The sequence below is a fragment of the Tupaia chinensis genome, unplaced genomic scaffold (assembly GCF_000334495.1).
Source record: "Tupaia chinensis unplaced genomic scaffold, TupChi_1.0 Scaffold000499_1, whole genome shotgun sequence".
Taxonomy (NCBI): Eukaryota; Metazoa; Chordata; class Mammalia; order Scandentia; family Tupaiidae; genus Tupaia; species Tupaia belangeri.
Window position 1 is genome coordinate 541,956 of NW_006160011.1, and position 19,938 is coordinate 561,893.

Consider the following 19,938-nt stretch of genomic DNA (forward strand, 5'->3'; position numbering starts at 1 on the left):
AGGGAAAAAAAAATCCTACAGAATGAAACATCATGTTGTCCTTACAGATGGGGTTTGTGTTCATTATCACAAACAACACAGCAGCCAGTGCCAAACAATATTCCCTTATCTAAGCTGTCTTCTTGGTTAGAGAGATGATGGTCACTATAAAAATGATTAATCTAGGAATACTCTTAATTCTTGAGTTCCCCATTTATTCTAACAATTTCTCAAAGTTAATTTATTTCATATCACTTGCTTCCCTGTACCAAGATCATTTATGAAGCCATTATTATTTTCATTCTCTGGGGTCAAACTAGTTCAGTTTCCTATATCTGAATGTATTTGGAAAATGAAGACTTTTTATTACATGAACCGCAAGAGGAAATGTCCCATTTGGACCAATTTCACTTTTGTTTGTTCTTGCTTTAAAATCTTACATCTCACATAGTCTACCATTTTTAGGAAACCATTTTCTTGCTCTAATAAAGATAAGAGACTTTTCTGGAGGGTAGGCCAATGAGACCAGACAAAAGTCCTAAGTCAATATAGAAAATGTTGCTGACAAGAAATTATGTTTATTATGTTAATTTCATCTGCATCTATAAATGGAAGAGGAACCAGAGCCAAGGTGATGTTGCATTTAAATTCCATCTCCCAGTCTTCCCAGCTGTAATCAAGTCTTGGAACATGTTCATTCATCCATTCATTCAAAAAACATTTATTGAGCACCTATTATTGCCAGGCACTGTACTAGACTCTGGGATATAACAGAAAATAAAACTCTCATTTCACAGCACTCCCCTGAAGCTCCAAGAAACTACAAAATGTTCTTCCACACAGTTTCCCAAATCATGGCATCTTAAAGGAAATGACCCCTAGAGATAAGTGAGATTAATAAAAGTTACTTTTAGCCTGTTTTTCAAAATAATCACTTACTTGTTTAGATACCAACATAAAATGTATCTGTGTGTTCATGTGTGTTTTAATATAGTTTCTTATATATTAATTTTTGTTTTCATATATTTTTTTTTACCATGAGATTTAGGTGAAGCTAGTAAGGTTAGTAACAGCCTATGGGCAAGTGATAAAAATTTGACAGGTTATTTTCCTTTCCCCAAACCTTTTCTTACATCTCTGAAGTCAGTACCTCATGTCATAGAAGAGAGAAACATATTTAAAACTTTGCCTTCCCCTCCAAGCCTATGAAATTAGCTAAGTAACAAAAAACATGAACAGACCCACGAAGACTGACACCTACCTCGCTGGCAGCAAAGAAAGCATTGTTTGCTTCAGCCATGTTCATGTAGTTATTATTATTTCCAAACTGAAAGAAAACAGATTGTTTCATGTTACTATGTGGCATCATAAAGAATTCTGGTTGTTTTCTTCTTTTGCTGATGGGATTTGGAAAGAATGCTGGTACTACGAGATAAAAGGGGGGTTTACTCAGACCAAATGTGAAACGTAAGGAAGGTTTCCTAACACTGTGCTATATTGTCAGTTCCCTCAGAAAACAAAGCCCAGGGTTATGCTAACTCATAATTCTAGAAAATACTTTTATTTCTCAGGAAGACTAATAGTGAAAGGAGACAAGTACAAACATTTGGCCAACCAGTCATGAGCGCGTGTTGTTTCCTGAACTGGCATTTGTCAGAGGTTAGAAGGAAAAGAGTTTCTAAGAAAATCACCTTGACACATTTTAAAGCATGTGGGGATTTTATCGAGTACTTTTCAAGAACAGATGTCACAAAGGTGGGTAAGTTAAAATGTGAATTAAAGGGAATAAAATGCAATCCCCAAAACTCAAATTCTATTTTCTAGTGAATTGGGTGTGGCATCCATGTAAATAAATATTAAGACTGAAGAATATTTTTTAAATCTCCAAATAGAGCTTAAAGCAGTATCTACATCCATCAGGGCTACTAAAAACAGTGATATTTAATCTCTCAATGTAACATTAAGTGCAAAGAGGCTTAAAAAATAAGCATGATCCTATGAACACAGCAATTTTTATTTCATTCCCTAACACAATAGCCCATTCATATCATCACAAATAAGACTGTATCAGCATTTCAGACTTAAGCTCTTTATTCTAGGGACCTGTTATCAAAATGTAAAACTTGGGATTTTGGCAGAAATGTATTTTCAGGTTCAAACGGTATAAGTAGGCACGTTGTGTTGCTTTAAACATTCTGTTATCAGTCTGGCAATATGGAAAGGCTCTGTGAGTATAATTAGCTGGAGCTATATTATTTTCATGATTTTAAATGGTAGAAGAATGCCCTTTTTAGAAAGTGTATTATGTCCTTCCTTTAATGCATCAAATAAAACACAGGTTTGGTCTCCAAAGGGTGAAATGTATATTGCTGTTCTCTAATATCAACAAAACTAATAATTATTTAAAGTAAAAGGAATGATTTTCCCAAAGAGAGAGAGAGAGAGAAAGCTAGAGATGGTTAGATGGATTGATAGAGATGGAGAAACAGGCTGCTACACAGACAGAGTCATAGATACAAAGACAGATATAGAAAATAAATAGAATATAGATACACGGATATGGAAGATCCATATAATCCTGCTCTCAATAAATCGACACACACTTATTTCCGGGGGGCTCTCAGTCCCAGATCTGGACCTGTAGGACTCGTGCACAGAAAAAGGATTGACATGCTACACTTTATCATGTCCGGGATCCAAGAACTAAGCAGGATTTATACGAAAGACTCTAATGGCTCCAGAGTGCTGTTATGGTCCACAGAAGCAAAATCCTGCCCTGTAAAAGGACACCCAAATACACACACAATGAGCCATCAGAAAAGCTCTCAGTGAACACTCAGGGTCATTTGGCTAAATACCTTTACAAGAATTTCTGAAAGATGTGTTTATTAGCACTTAGGAAAGACCTTTGTCTAGTTCCCCTAAAGGCATAGGGTATCAAAAGTATGTGCCCAGCTATGCATGTGCACATATAAGACACACACATATACACACACTTTCCCCATTTTTCTTTTCTTTTTTAAGAGAGAGATTTTTGCTATAGGGCACATGCGCTTGCCAGAGAGAAAGAAAAGCAAGAAGTCACTCCCCCCGTCCGCCCCGCCTCCCCCCCACCACCGTAGGATGGCCACACCGCAATCCCTTCTCCTCCACTCTCCTCTTGGGATTTTGGGCACATATGCATACATGCCTGGTGTGTTTTAAGCCACCGGGTCCGATACTCAAACCACAGTCGACTATATGGGAGGCCAGCAATGTAACCATTACGCCATCTGCTGGTGTCCGTTTTTCTCCAGTTAAATATATGCAAGAAAAAGGACAGGTTTCTGTCAGGGAATTTTTTGTGAATTAATGAAGCCAGAATTAATATCTCAGACCTCCAATCACATGTTCTTTTTTGGGGTATGTATGAGAATTGGGCTAGAGATATATTCCATGCACCAATTCTGGGCCCCCAAACTGCCTGACAGCCTGTATCCACAACTTTAACGTTATTTAAATGTACGTTTTGTGGGGAATTAGAAATCCATTTCAGGCAAACAGCTCATTATCAGGGAGTATTTTTTTTTTAAGATTAAACTCACTTATTATCTAATAGCACCTAAAACAACAAAGAAAAATAAAATGGCTATTAAACTAAGGGCCTAAACAATTCAAAAAACAAATTAAGCTTAGAGTGAAATAAGAACTGGGTTAGAAATCCTCTTCTGAACAGTTAGTATGCGAATGTAATTACTGAAGAAACTACAGCTAATCAGCTGTGAATTGTATCCATTAATTAGTATTTGCCCTGGAGAAATGAGAAAAATCAGTAACAACGCTGGCACCGCTGCTGAGCCACGCGCAGGCCGCGCTGCGTTTAGTCAAGCAGGTGGCTCCAGTGGTCCACGTAATTTGAAAAGCTCTCACCTGAAGTACTGAGCTGGCATTACAAAGCACTCCTCACATATCTTTTGTATCTCTATAAGGCCTTAATTAATGGCTTTTAATTTGGAAACACTTGGCCACCAGGCGGGAACAGTTATAAATCATTTCAAATACTCGTAGAAGTAGAGACTTCTATTCTGTTTGGGTAAGATATCTCCTCCACAAAGGCAGTTCCAAATACTGATTTGCAGTAGGAAATGGTCTTTCTCCTGCCCAGGTACCTGGAACCCTGGTGCAGTGTAGTAGGGCAGTCCTATAAAAGAGGATACCCCCACTGAATTTGACTTTGAGGGGGCCAGACAGAGAGAGGCAGAGTGGTAAAATGTGATGCTCTGCAAGGAACCTATATGTGGAGGTTCTGGGCTTGTGCTCATTAAGCCTCCCCATGATCTGGGATTGGTTGAATATATGGATGAATCTTGGTGTCTAGACTTTGTTGGAGCTTCTCTCTCTTTCTCTCTTGTTCATGGAAGAAATAAACTTAAAAAAAAAGCATTTTTGACATTCAAATAAATAACCTTCCTTAAAAGTATAAATATATCCCATGTACAACTATTTGGGACACATTTATACTAAAAAGTATTCTTTCTTTAGCTGACATTCAAATTGAATTGGGTGTTACCTGTTATTTTTATTTGCTAAACTAACCACCTTCTGGAGGGTGAAATCAGAATAAAAGAGATGACACTTTCCATTTGACTTACCTTATCTAGTATTGCTAGCTTGAATTTATTTATTTCATTGTGAAATGTGACCTATGAGGCCTGCTTTGCTTGTTTGGGGTAAGAACAGATCTGATTCTGACAGAAAAAGTGCCCCTGTGAGGGCAGATCTCTAATATAATGACCTCAGAACAATTAACTTTAAGTGAATTGGATACAATTAAATTTACTTTATGCTCTAAGAGACAGTGACATCAGTAAACACATTACATTATAAAAACTCTGTAGGTCCACAGGGAAGCGGTCTTAACTGTGATCACCACCATCTCGCCTAGAACTAACAATAATGCCTAGCATATTACAAGCACTCCAGTATTTGTTAAAGGGAGGAAGGGTGAAAGGTTGATCATATTTAAACTTCAGTGCCTCATAATCGGCCATCTAACCTGGAGTAATTCACTTTTTTATGATAATAATAATAAGGATGAGGATGATGATAATTAGTGTTGAACTCACTGGAGCCCACTTAAATCCATTATGTCTTTTCATTTTCCAAAGTGGGACTAAACATAATCTATTTTCTCAACAGCCAGTAACATTATTATTTTCCCACTTTCTAGGTCAATATAGAAAGTTCCTAAGGGTTAAGTAGCTTGCTCAAGATTTAAATGTGCAAGTCTGGCATCCTCCCTACTGTACAATCTAGGGCTTACATTCCAGTATCCCCCAACTCTTGACAACCTCAATGAGTGATCAATCTAGTCTTAAAGCTTTGGTATCTATTTCACTCAAAGTTAGAATCTGAGGATATTTCAAGGTACACAAGTCTAGGAAAATGTTCCTCAAGATAAGGTTCCACAGTCCAGTAAGTCTGGGAAAAGCTTTCTCTTTGCGGAGTCAAAACCTATTACAAAGATAAAGACTCTGAGAAGGATCATGGCTCGTTCATTAAGCAAAGACTGGCATGCCTACTATGTGGTAGGCACGGTAGACAAAAATGTTGAAAAAGATAACAAGGCTCCTACTTGGACAAAGCTTACACTTTTAAGTCAGAAACTACAAAAAAAAAAAAATTAAAAAGCAAAAAGCAAAACAACAAGCTATGGATCATTTACTTTTGTTTCCTGCACAATCGCCTGAGCAAACACACTTTGGGAAACTTGGTTCTAAGGCCTTTATTGATAATATTCTTGTATTTCCCCTGAATCTCTCATATAAAAGCTAGTATTCTGATTTTACACCATAGTGACATTTATGCATGTTACGAATCAACTAAATTAAGAATTTGTGAATGATACAGTCTAAGTAATGTTAATTTGGTCAATTTCCAAACTTTTTAGATGGTAACCTCCTTTGATTTTCCTCCAAAAATCCTCTATATATTCTATGCAATTTCAAGACTCAAAACCAAATATTCCAAATAAACTACTATCAGATGAACAGTTCATTATTCTGATGGGTACACAAAAACATTACCAAAAGAAATTAGCCAATTCCAACCATTTTAAAGAGTGCATTTATGGGAAAATGGACACTGCAAGGCAGAGATATTCGGCATTTATGAGGGGTACTGGTAGTGACAGGTCCTTTTCCACTTTGACAGGCCCTAATAGATGTGATCCCCAAAGATATCATCCCCAAAGATACCATTATAAAGCAGAACTAAATTATTCTGCATGTCAAACTTCTGTATCTTAATAATTTCATAAAAGAACATCTTCATTGTACTTAGAGGTAGATTTGCTTTTGCTGCTTGACGAGTAATTATAGCTTCAGCAAATACAATTTATGAAGCACATCAATTAAAAAGGAGCATTGCAGATTTTTTTTTTAAATTTATTAAAGACCATCGTGTTCATGGCCTGTCTGACCGTGTGAAGTGCCAAAGTAAATTAATGTGGATTGTTAAGTCTAGCTCATCCAGGAAAGGGCTTGGAAGAAAGTGGAGCAGCAGAGACAAAAACCCATCTGTAATCACAAGACAGATACTTCAGCTTGATGAATCCACACAACATCATATTCACTGAAATTATTTTGACACCCATGTGAAGAATTGCATAGGCTTCTAATAAAGCAGCATTAACCACAGGGTCTCAAACAGCTAAATGGCACAAATTTAATCCTAAAAAAAAAGATAATCCTTTGAATTCTCTTTTCTTTTTTCCCATTAGATTTATTAGCAGACACCATCCAATCTGATGCTCACTACAGACATCTGTCAAGTTGCTTACATAAACGTACTGTGCCATTACGGATCTAGTGTGCCAAGCACGGTCACATGGTGCAAAGGTAGCTCTCTAAGGTCCGCATATTCTTAATGGCTCTGTTCACTATGCCCTGAAAAAGAACTTGTGGTTATATCAAGTTTTAGCCATCTTCAGCAGCAGTAATCTGTTCCAAGATAGAAAATCCAAGAACACAAAGCCAATGATGGTAATAGTGATGATTATCATGGATGGATTTGGAGTACCACATTAGGAAACAAAGAATCAATGAATGAGACAGTCTACGTCAAAGATTAGGGATTCAGCAAGTCTATAAACAATTTTTAAAAGCCCTGCAAACGAGAGACTAGGAGGTATAATTATAGGAATATATATGTGTGTGTGTATATATTATTACATATGTATAAAATATATACACACATGAAGGACTTCAGTAACTTTGTGGAAGGGCCAGCACCGACGCCTACTGGTTAAGGAAACTGCATCCTACATGGCCGACCAAGAGGACCCTTAAGGTCAGACCATGTCACTTTGGTCACAAGTGTCCAATGTCTTCCCATTCACTCAGAGAAGATGCTCAAACCCTTGCAATGGCCCCTGTTTCTTCTCTGAGCTCTCAGCTGATGCTCTTGCTCATGGTAGGCTAGCCTCCTGGCCTTGCTGTTCCTTCAGCATCTCAGACATTTTCTCATCTCAGGGCCTTTGCACTGGCTGTCTTTTCTGCCTGAACTATTGTCCCTCCAAATGTCCTAATGGTTTGTTTGCTTCCCTTCTTTTGAGACTTTTATCAAAAGTCACCTTCCATTGACTACTCTAATTTCCTTGCAACCCTCTCTCCTATCTCAAGCACTCTTTATCTTTCTTCTGTTTTCTACATTAATAATTTTCACCACCACTTAATATCATTACTTTCTTCCTTCAAGAGAATATAACGTTTGATGAGGATAACAATGTTTTGTCTGTCTTTTATACTAATGTCCCAGTGCCAATAAGAGTGTCTGGTAAATAGATGTTCAATAGATCGATGTGAATGAATGAACAAACAAATTCCTGGATGTGAAAAGATGGTATTTAAAATCATTCTCCAAGCCCATCCTGGCATAGTCTAAAGACTTGAAATTTAAGTGAAAACCAGACACCCAGCAGCCACTGGTCCCAGCCATTTAGCTCTCACCCTAAATCACATAGATGGGAAAAAGTGGTCATAGAAAAGCTTATTTATTCTAATAAAAGTAATATTTTAAACCCTAGAGATATCTAGGTAGGAAAAAATTGCTTTATTCTAGAAAATCGACTAATTCTTTTATAGCAAAGATACCCAAGCCTAGGTGAGTGGGGGTGGGTGATAATAGGTGGTAGAATACAAAGGGTAGAATACAATGAGCAATACAGATTCTGGCCTGCAGGCAAAACACTAACAGATGTGGGAACCAACAGTCTAAATCCATAGGGGAAAGGATTCGAGTATCAAATTTGATAATGATTGCTTTCTAAATTAAAATACCTTTTTAAAAAGTTGCTTTACAGTCAAAATCAAGGATTATCAAAGTATCATGCCAGGGACCATGGAGTAACCATATGCCTGTTAAAAATGCAAATTATCCAATCTTCACCCTGTTTTTACCGTATCAGAATGTCTAGGCAGTGGGGCCCTAATATTTATACTTTTACCTAGCTTCTCAGAAACTCTAAGGTACACTAATATCTGTGAACTACTAGCCTACTTCGTTTTAGAATTAATGCGGTAGAAGTTTCTTTTCTAAAATAAAATTCCTAGGCCCAACTGTGGTGACCCAGCGGTAGCGCAAGCTCTGCAAAGCTAAAGACCATATGGAAGACTGGGGTTCAATTCTAGGTCATGCTGTACATGCTGGTTATACACGTGTGTGCCAGTGACCCTGGCAGGCTGAAGGCTGGTGGGAGGCATGATTCCAGTGTGAGACATTAGTGAAAGTACTTGTCTTTCTCTCTCTGTCTGTCTCTCTCTCATGAAAGTAGTAAATAAACTTAAAAAAAAAAAAATGAGGCCTGCCAGTGGTATAGTGGTTGAGGTAGCTGGATCCCACATGGCCGGCTACATGTGGTTTGAGTCCTGGACCCTGCAGCTTGGAAAATCACATCAGAGCTTGCAGAAGGGACTGTAGACAGCCATCCCCTCTGGTAGGTGCTTTCTCACTTTCCTTCTCTCTCTCTCTCTCTGGCAAGGGCATGCACTCTCTAAGAAAATTTTAAAATTGAATTTTTCTGTACATCTGACAATGATCTTACAAAAATGTTGATGTACTATGGCTGATTTGTTTATAGTGATAAAGATTTAGCTCAAGTATTTACAGTTTCTCCTCTCCTTATTTACAAGAACATGGAATCATCTGAGGTGACCACCCAACCCCTCTCCTGTATTATCCAAAAAGGAAGAAAAGGAAAACTCTAAATTGGATTAAGAAGGAAGCACAAGTTTCACTGTTGGGTTTTTCAACAAGTTCTGTGGACCCACACAAGTAGCAACAATGGCTAAACATATGGATGCTACCCAAACATGAGGCCTTTGGATTTTCATGATCTGGCCACGTTTGAGTCTGTGAATCACATCACCATCTGGACTAGTTAAAAGTGACAAGAAAAAAAAAAAAAAACCTCTCAAACCCAGTTGCACTTACTTAATATCAGAAAAACAATTATAAGTAAAGGAGAGGATACTAAGTTTCCAGCATCAAAGTTTCATTTTTGTCTTTTTTAGCAAAAATGGAGCCATCTTTGGGATTGGCCAAATAACTAAACATCACTAATATTCAGAAAATGGGAAAAGGGGACCAGCAGTTAGCATAATGGCTATGTCGCTGGACTCCCATGTAGTAGACCACAGTTCGCATTCTGGACCCGGTGGCTTAAAACTCACGCCGGGCACGTGTGCGTGTGTGCCCAAGGTCCCGAGAGTGGAATGGAGGAGAAGGGATTGTGGTGTGGCCATCCCCCCTGGGGGGTGATTTCTCGCTTTCTGTCTCTCTGTCTCTCTCTGTCTGGCGAGCACACGCACCCTATAGCAAACCCCCCCCCCCAAAAACAAGAAAAATGGGAAAAGAAGATCTCTGATTTTCCTTAAACACACCAACAAAAAAGTCAATGGCAATACTCTTGTTCTTAAGGGGGCCACGTCTCTTGCGTTAATTTTTATTTATCATCCCACCTTTCTCCCCAAACCTGTAATAGCACTTAACAAAGTATCTATTAGATGCTAATTAATAAGATATATTTGGGGAATATATCTACTTCTTTGCAGATGTGGAGAAGTAGAGGATACGACTCCTCATATTAAAGGGTGTCAACTTGGTTGTAGTGATGAGACAAAAAATTATATCAACCTAAAGGCTAGTGTATAACAAGTAGCCTGCAAGTTAGGGGGAAAAGGAGTGAAAAAGGAGTGGTCTCTCAGAGGAACAAATCTTGGAGCAAGAAAGAAAGCAGGAGGATAGGGAGTCCCCGACAAGGAAAACAGAGTGAGTAAAATTGTAGACCTGATAGTGTACAGGCTTGGTTCAAAGAACCAAGCAGAGAAATCTGGTTATGGGAAAAGGGAAAGTAGGCTGGGGAAGATGGTAGATGGACAGGTTCCAGTGGGCCTGCAAGGGGAATCTAAATATTTCAAAATGTATTAAATAGGAAGGTTCATAAAGGATTTTGTTAGAGGGGAAGACAGAAAGAGAGAGATGTAAAACACACTTGAGCATATCAATAGTACAAGGTACACAGGATTAGCACTGGAAAAGACTAAGGGCAAGGAGACTAGTTAAAGACACTTCCAAGTAGCATGAGGTTGCAAGTGTTCAGACAGAGGTACCAGTAGGAAGAATGAATTACAGAGAACACTGCAATGTTGGACCACTTGGCTTTAAATTCCAATCTCACCACCAAGTTAGTTGTGAGATGGCAGGCAAATTGCCTAACACATCTTAAGGACAAGTTTAAATCCCAGCTGAGCTACTTACTGTCTTTTTTTTTTTTTTTTTTTTTTTTTGAGAGGTTTTTGCTATAGGGCGAGTGCGCTCTCCAGAAAGACAGGGAGACGGAGAGACAGAAAGCTATAAATCACCCCCTAGTGGGGATGGCCATGCCACAATCCCTTCTCCTCCATTCTCTCGAGATCTTGGGCACACACACACATGCTCCTGGCATGAGCTTGAGCCACCAGGTCTGGGACTGGAAGTGTGGTCAACTACATGGGAGTCCAGTGACATAGCCATTATCTACTGGTCCCTACTTAAGATCTTTGTGTAAGTCATTTAACCTCAGTTTCCTCATCTATAAAACAGAAAAAAGAAGAGCATTTGTCTAATCTTGGGGGGTTGCGAGGATTAAATGAGTTAGTACACACAGAGCTACCTTTTCTATCTGTGCTAATGGCCAAGGTGATACTTCAACGAGCCTTGTAGAAATCAGACCATACTAAACATATCTGTTTTATAAGCTGCTGTAGCTTATAGGACAGTGTAGGAGAGTTTTACAATTCAATGAACTCTGATGCCTTCCCAATAAGAAAGTAAACTTCAAATTCCCTTCCACGGACTATATGTCCCTTTATGATCTCGCTATTGGCTTCTCCTTCAAATTCCCACCTAAAAGGGCTGCTCTTTTGCACTGACCTCCAGGCACTCTGAACTGGCTGTTCCTTAGTCTCTGATCTGGGTCATTGCACCTGCTGTTCTCCCTGCCTAAAGATGTTTCCTCTATCTCATTTTCCATAGGTTTCTACTCAATAGTCCCTCCATAGGGGCTTGGCTAAAATGACATGGAGACCCCATCCTCAGTCTGTCATTCACCTGCTTTGAATCTGCTAAGATATGTAGTGACTTATCACTAATGAACTTGACTGCATTAATTTGTCTGTTTGCTATCTCTCCACACTAGAATGAACACTCTACGGTGACAGGAATTTGTCTGGTTCAGCACTGTTCCCTCTGGCCTTTGGATGATGTCTAGTGCACAGTGGGTGCTCAGTACATATTAGCTGTGAGATGAGTGAATGAGTGAATGACATCCAACTCTGAACCCCAGTTCTGCAACTTAGAGCTCGCCATCACAGGGTAAGCTGTTTCATGTCACCTTTCTAATCTGTTTCCTCATTTCTAAGCAAGAAAGGACCAAATGTTGTGAAAGTGGGCAGCATAAGAAGAAGTGAGACAACACAAAACCCTTAGCAAAGGGCCTCATACAGAAGAGGCACTTGATACATGGCAGGAAGCTGAGAGTGAGAAGCCTGCAGGTAGGAATTCAATAATATGGGGAAAATAAATAGGTCATTGAAACATTTGTGTAATATTTACTAAGCACCCACCCCATAAAGGACAGAATGATATTGGGTTGTTGGAAAAGTCATGACATATTTTCTCTCTGTTTTTCTATGCACAAGAGCATCAACGCTTTTCCGACAACCCAGTAGATACTGGGTTAAAAAAATGGCAATGATGGCTAGCGGTGGTGATGCAGGGGTAGCACTCTGCAATGCTAAAGCCATCTGGGGAGGTCCTGGCTTTCTCTGTGCACATTGGGCACACGCATGTGCCCATGCACCTGGCTGTGTGTCTTCCATTATAGCTGGCAAATTTGTGAGCATCTCTTAAATAATGACAACTACTTACAAAAGAGATGTGCATAGGTTGCTTTGGTTTTGTAAGAATCACTGAGATGACAGCAAGAGGGAACCATTAGTCCAGATGAAAAAGATGGCTATTTACTTTGATGTCGCTAGAAGAAAACAGAAAGTCTGCTCCTCCTTGGCCCAAAAGCTATGGCATTAACAAGAACATTTTCATTCCTAGCACGAAATCCCTTGGGTTTAGAAAGAGCTGTGACCTATAACAACATCTAGAGAAGGAACAACTTAGTTCTCATTTCCCATGGGCACTTTGATGTGAATTAGTTTATAAGTCATTCACTGATGCCCATCCACATTCAAGGATGCTCAGGAAACAACTTCTCAGAAAAGTCTTTCTTGACCCACCTTCCCTCCTCCCTGGCTGGACTGGATTCTCCTCTTCTGAGCAACAAGGCAACCTGTGCATCACAGGTACTGGTTAAAATGATTTATTTCAGTGTGTCTCCCTGCTAAATTCCTTGAGGGCAGAGGCTGTGTCTCTTTGGTCACTGTAGCCCAAGGATCTGGCACATAGTAGGTCCTCAACTGATGATGCAATGGTCTCAGGATAAACCCCAGGGGCACTTGCAATTGGTAGTGCCAGAGTGGTTAAAGACACATGCTACTAAACCATTTACTTTTCTGTGCACATGACTCAATCCGCAACAAAATCAGACGAACCACTGTTGTTATGGTTTGCCAAAGTACTGCCAAGACTTAGAATAGAAATAAAAAGTCATGTAAGATAAAATCTGAGTTATATTCCTTGTGCTGCCAGACTTTATAGTTCTTGCTGCAATTAAATGACTCAGGACCTTAGAGACTTTCTGCTAAAAACAAACTTTAAGGTCTAATGACATGACATATTTATATGAAGGCCCTTAGGAAGTCTCCTGGGCATTATTTATTACACAACCACATGAGATTTCAAATGTAAAAAAGGAACAACAAATTAGGTAAAATATTCCTCAGTATTTTGAAATGAAAACAGTTTTCAACTAATTACAAAATTTCTTCAGTTAAATAACCAAACTCTATTAACCAATGTTAAAAACACACCTTCTCTAATTTCAACCCATCTCTCTAATTCTTACTGTGTATGAATTCTATCGAAACATCAACAGCTTCCTATATTGCCTTCCATTCTTTGATCTCCCATGTATGCAATGTAATGCTCTTAAACCATAATTATATTCAGGTTTCTAAAATAAATATGCTAATATGTATATGCAGATAAAGTTATAGACCAGGGATCTTCAATTGAGGGTAATTTTGTCTCCAAGGGGACATTTCATGATATCTAGAGAGCTGTTTTGTTTTTTCTTTACTTTTTCTTATTAAAAATATATATACATATGTGTATATATAGATATATACACACACACTCATGGAGACCAGCAGGTGGCATGCCAGTTAAAGCACTAGATTCCACATGGCCAGCCATGGCCTGAGTCCCAGACCTGGGAGGTGGAAAAATCATGCTGGGCATGTATACATGTGTGTACCCAAAATCACAAGAGGAGAATAGAGAAGTGATTATGGTGTAGCCATCCCCCCTTGCGGAGTGATCTCTCTCTCTCTCTCTCTCTCTCTCTCTCTCTCTCTGGCAAGTGCATGCACCTTGTGGCAAAAACAAAAACAAAACCAAACAAAAACAGGATTTATTGATGATAGAGAGCATATGAGCACACACGAGAGAAAAAGAGAGAGAGAGAGAGAAATAAGCACCCTTGACAGCAGCCCTCCAGTTTGTTAGGATTCTGGGCATGTGTATACGAGTCTAGTGTGTATTCAGGCTGATCCGAGCATCCAAACTTGTGGCTGGCTGTATAGCTTCCAGCACCACAATTCAGTTTGCTATGGAGTATGCCACCAGGCTGAGCCTAGAGAGATTTTATTGTCATGGCTTCTGGCAGCCAGTGGTTAAAGCTAGGGATGTCGCTAACCAAACTACAATGTACGGGGCAGCCTCCCACAATTAAAATGATCCTGTCCAAAATATCAACAGTACCGAGAGTGTGAAACCCTACAGTGATTAATCTATATATTACACATAAATAAAAGACATTTAAAGTACATTAAATACTACAGGATCATTACTTCTACAATATCTAAACGCAATCCATATTCTTTCTTCAGGTGGGCATTATGTTGACTTTAAATAGATCTACTTATAAGACTATTGACCATAATCAAGGATTAACTTAAATGTGTTTCAAACATGTATCAACTAGCTGGTTGTTGGTGACAACGCTTCTCATTTATATAAATACTCACTTGCTTGCATACTTTCTTTCTTCCTTTAACTTTTGCTCTGGCTGAAAATATGTCAAGAAATAGAAATAGTTTGACATATTCTTCTAAGACTAACATTTTAAAAAGATCAATAAACCTATAAATTCTTCCTGAAGTATTATCAGTGATTTAAGTCTCAATCGTGTTTTGATAAACCAAATGCCTAAAGCCTACTTAACTCAAAAATCATCAATGATAAGAAAGTCATAAGCATATATAAGTATTTAGCTCAAGGAGGGTTACATATGAGGTCTATTAATGTTTATTAATGCACATCTGTCATCGTTTAAGAGCACCTTGCAGATACTTGATAAGAAATTATAAGAATCTATGAAACCACTGGTAGTAGTCTGGCTAAAGCAACATGTCAGGGTAGAGTTTTACAGCACCTTGGAAAAGAGCCTTTGCTCACACTGCAAGAATATCTTGATTACATACATTTTTCTGTGATTTTATGATTGCCTGAATTCAGTCGGGACAAGTTTTTACCAGATGGGTGATCGTATAGCTTTCATTAGTTTCTCCATATTTTACTAGTTATGTTTGTTTATCTAAAATCTTTTACTAGGAAAAGGCTCACAAGAGGATCTAAATCCCATTTCTGATGAGGTTTTGGGGCAAGAGAAAGAAAATCACATTCCGCCCAACCAACTATTCCAAAATCTGTAACTTAAGATTTTATATCTTATATTTATGTTAAATGGAAGGGTTTTTTTTTTCTAAATCTATATTTTAATTGCCTGAGTATGAGACTAATGGTTTCTTAAACATAACCATAAAATAAAAGCCCTTCAAAGTAGGGGCCGCTGGCTTTCATCTTGAAGACAAATAATGGAATTCAGTCAAGATGTCAATGTTAATCTGGTATATAGCTCAAATTTAAGCATTTTTTTAATAAAATAACTATGAATTTAAGTATTCCTTAAAATGGAAGCATTTAATTCTTGGGATCCTAAATAGTCATATGTTAAGACATTCAAAGTTACCTTACCATTTCCTTACAGAAATTTAAAAAGATGTGATTATGCAGCAATTTGTAAGCAGCTCTTCTTAAATCATATATTAAATTTTTACTCAATTCAGCAAAAAACAAATTCTATTCCAGAAGAGTGACTCAACTGTATTTAGGCAAATTATATCATGTTGTAAATGCAAAAGTGACCAAAAGAAAAACAGAAGGTAAAACAGATGTAAAAATTTTAGAAGGGATATTACTTAGGCTGCATTTTAAGCCAAAGACTTGTGAAATCTTATTTATTCTCTTGATATGCTGCGATTAAAAATGCAACTATTTGGAGAAGAAAGTCCTGCTTAGAAAGTTAAAAAGAAAAGTTTAAAAGTAAAATGTTAAGCACCTCATTTATTTACAGTGACTCTCAAACAAAGTGCACATATTACCAGCCTATACGGGCTTCATTTATTCCTAACAAAAAGATTTTTTTTTTTCCTAATGGCTACTAGTGGAGGAATATCCATGGCACATAGGAAAAATGACTATACATTCTACCATGCTGGTTAATATCTGACGGAAAAAGTAGAATCCATCTATAAAGCCGATCTATAAATTTCTTTGGCCATAATAAAAATAAGTTAGAGGTATGATTTTTTTTTTAAGAACTGCAGCTGCCTTCATATCAAGATTAATATTGAAAATAAACCCCATATAATAGGGCCCTTGGGATAAGTAACAGATTCCACAAGGGATGTCCATCTGGCACTGGTTGTAAGCTGCTCCCTTTTCCACTGTGCTAAACACTCCAACCCCAAAATATGCCCCCTACACAAACGCCACACCTTCAAAAACAATGCATATCACCCACACTGTTTTGCTTTCATGTTTTAATGACTTTAATAAGATTATAAAGAGGTGAAGCTGAATCTCCTAACACACAACTGAAGGGGGAAAAATGCATATAAAGGGGAAGCTTTCAACATAAAAGATCAGAACTCTCCAGGGGAAAATAAACCCTCCAGAGAAAGCAGGAAATATGCTGTGTTACATTAAGTCAAAGTTCTTCACTCTCGCACTGACTCAAAGAGGTGACCTCATTCCAGCATGTACAATTATATACCCCTCACATGCTTTTGGAAAATAAAAGCTAAGATGAAATCCTCACGTGTCTGACTATCCATAGTTGGACTGAAGTTGCTGCCTCTAATAGACAAGGCACAGATAAATAAATAAATAAACTTTACTGGAGAGATGAGATTCATTCCTAGTGGTAGAACCTGAAGTTCATGCTTTATGTGGTCATCTAGAACTATGTACAGTGTTGGCTTTGTGACAAATATTGACCAAAGTATCCTCATACTGGCCTGAGTAATCTGAATGACAGAAAGTCCAGATAAGCATATGGAGTTTTATAAAGGAGCAGTAGTTAATGAGTAGAAGACATTTTTGACAAAATATATGTATTTTTTTTTAACTTTCATTTATTTGTTCCATGAGTGAGAGACACAGAGAAAGAAAAAGAGCACCCCTACAGGCTCCAGATGCCACAATCCACCCTTGGCTTCAGGCAGCCCTAGAATATGGATCCACATGAGGCTGGTATACTTAGGAAGGTCTCTGGATGTGAATCTAGAACATTCCCATGTGAGCTGGGCATCCAGAGCAGTGTTTCATTGCTGTGCCACTGTCCAGCCCATATACTCTATTTAAATTGGAGCCTAACGTTCATCAAGGCTTATGGACTACAATTGAACCCACATGGAAAAGGTCCTGGGTTTGTATCCCAGGACCTCCTTGAGAACACCAGGCACACATGAACATATGCTCATGGTGGATTGCAATGTGAAGACTATGTTAGGGACGTCTGTCTCTCTCTTACAAAAGAGTTAAATAAATAAACTTTGAAAAAAACAAAAACAAAAACAAAAAACCCTTCTGGACTCCAATATTATTGGGAAATTTCTTTAATTAAACAGTGTTATTTAGTCTGAGTTTTCTTTCATCAAAGATAAACATTCTAGAAAGGTTGACTGTCTCCAGTTTATCAGTTACATCTTGAACAATACTGAAGAGGTTTAAATGGCATTGGAAAATGGTCATTGTTAACGAAAACCATGATTCAAAACCACAAACTGTGCGAGAGGTCTTTTTATTCTTTTGTTTTTCTATGATCTCTATGCTTTCTAAAACTAGCACCTACTACTTCTGTAATCAGAAAAATATATATTTACAATGGAAGTGCTCAAGAGGATTTCCTTAATCTCTATCAGCATAAAGCATGTAAGTAAACTTAAATCCTGAATATAACAAACAGCAACAATCAAATTTTACTGTTCATTCATTTGCTCATTCATACAACAAACACAAGGGAAATTCAAAAATTTCATGGAAAATTGGAATTGACATGTATATGGGTGCAATTTTTTTTTTAAGTCTAAGCATAGTTTTTCATAATATGCTTTTGGAAGACCTCCTCATACCTTCTATGTACCAGCAAGTTTGCCAAAGCAGTGAGAAAACAACATGTGTCAAAAAGATGGTCCATGCCATCATGAACCATCTAGCCCAACAAAGAGAAATAGAACAGTAATCAAATTATCACAAATATAAATAAATTGAACGAATGAGAAACTTCACTTCTTTTTTTTTTTTTTTAGAGGTTTTTGCTATATGGCGTGTGCGCTCTCCAGACAGACAGAGAGAGACAAAGAGACAGAAAGCGAGAAATCACCCCCCAGGGGGGAAGGGCACGCCGCCATCCCTTCTCCTCCATTCTCCTCTCGGGATCTTGGGCACGCACGCACAGGCGCCCGACGTGAGTTTTAAGCCACCGGGTCCGGGACGCGAACTGCAGTCGACTACATGGGAGTCCAGCGGCATAGCCATTACGCCAACTGCTGGTCCCGAAAATTTCACTTGTGAAGTAGGCCATCAAGAAGGATATAAGGTACAGAATCAATTAGGGTGGGTACTGACAGACCAGGGCATCAGACTAGAAAGAGAGATGATGAGAACATGAACTCCGGTGGTAATGAAGGCTAGAAAGGGAGGGGATGAGGACGGGGAAAGTTGAGCAGTGGATGAATCTCAGGAATTTTCTTAGAAGTGTTTCCCCTGGACTTACTGATGAGATGAGAGAGAGAAATAACTGTCAAGGAAGATGTCTAGGTTTAGGAGTGTCATAACAGGATATGTAGCAATGCCATTAACTGGAAAGGGAAGTTAAACAGAATCAGCCTTGAGAGATGGGCTGAATCATAGGTATAGGCATTCAAAGCAGTCCTGAAGATGAATGAGACTAGGAAGGAAGAGCCTACAGGGTACAGTGAGAGAGGCCTAGAGTAGAAGCTTGAGAAACTCCAAGATTTAATGACCAGGATGTTGCTTTAGCAAAGAAGCTTCAGAAAGAGCTGAGGAGTCAAGAGATATAGAAAGGTAGCCTAGAAAGGGTGGGGTTTTTGTTTATTTGTTTTTAGGTTTTGGCCACAGGGTGTGTGTGCTTGCCAGAGACAAAAACAGTGAGAGGGAAAGTGAGAAATCATTTCCTGAGGGAATAGCCATGCTGAGATCCCTTTTCCTCCATTCTGCTCCTGGGATTTTAGGTACGTGCGCGCGCGCACACACACACACCCACACCCAAGGTGAGTTTCAGACTGCCTGGCATGGGACTTGAACCACGGTCAGCCATATGGGAGCCCAGCACCTTGACCACTAGGCCACCTGCTGGCCCCAATATTCCTGACATTTAGAGAAGACTTTAGTAAGGAGAAAGTGATTAATAATGTTGAATGCTACAAAAACCTGAAATACAGTGAGGCAAAAATAAATATAACTCAGATTTAATGACATTAATGACAGGGTCATAATACTGAAAGCACAGAGCAGAAATCCAGGTACCATCTACCCTCACAGAGTTATGAAGACAAGACAGACATAGGTACACCTCCAGGAAGCCATATGCAAAAATCCGCAAATACTCACCTCCAGTGTCAGTAGGACAATAGAAAAGTAGATGAGCAAAAATGGCTGCTGTGGAGAAGGAAATTTTATATAAGGAAGATGTGGTGGGGCCAGCACATGGCATGGTGGTAAAGGTGCTGAACTCATAAGGCTGATCATGGTTCAAGCTCTGGACCTGGCAGCTTGCTTTTTTACTTTATCTCTCTGGTGAGTGCACATGCTCTATAATAAATTTAATAATAATAATAATAATAAATCAAATTAAATAAATAATTCTTTTTTATAATTATTTTATTTTATTTATTCATT

At 38.5% G+C, this 19,938-nt stretch overlaps 1 protein-coding gene across 2 annotated transcripts in view; it reads right to left on the reverse strand.

Moving 5' to 3' along the window:
* TOX3 (TOX high mobility group box family member 3) overlaps positions 1–19,938 on the reverse strand; it is a 135,383-nt gene that overhangs the window by 36,140 nt on the left and 79,305 nt on the right. For both annotated transcript variants that reach the window (XM_027774968.1, XM_006156546.3), the window contains exon 2: positions 1,241–1,306. In XM_027774968.1, the coding sequence (XP_027630769.1) occupies positions 1,241–1,306 (66 nt within the window). The remainder of the gene's footprint in view (positions 1–1,240; positions 1,307–19,938) is intronic.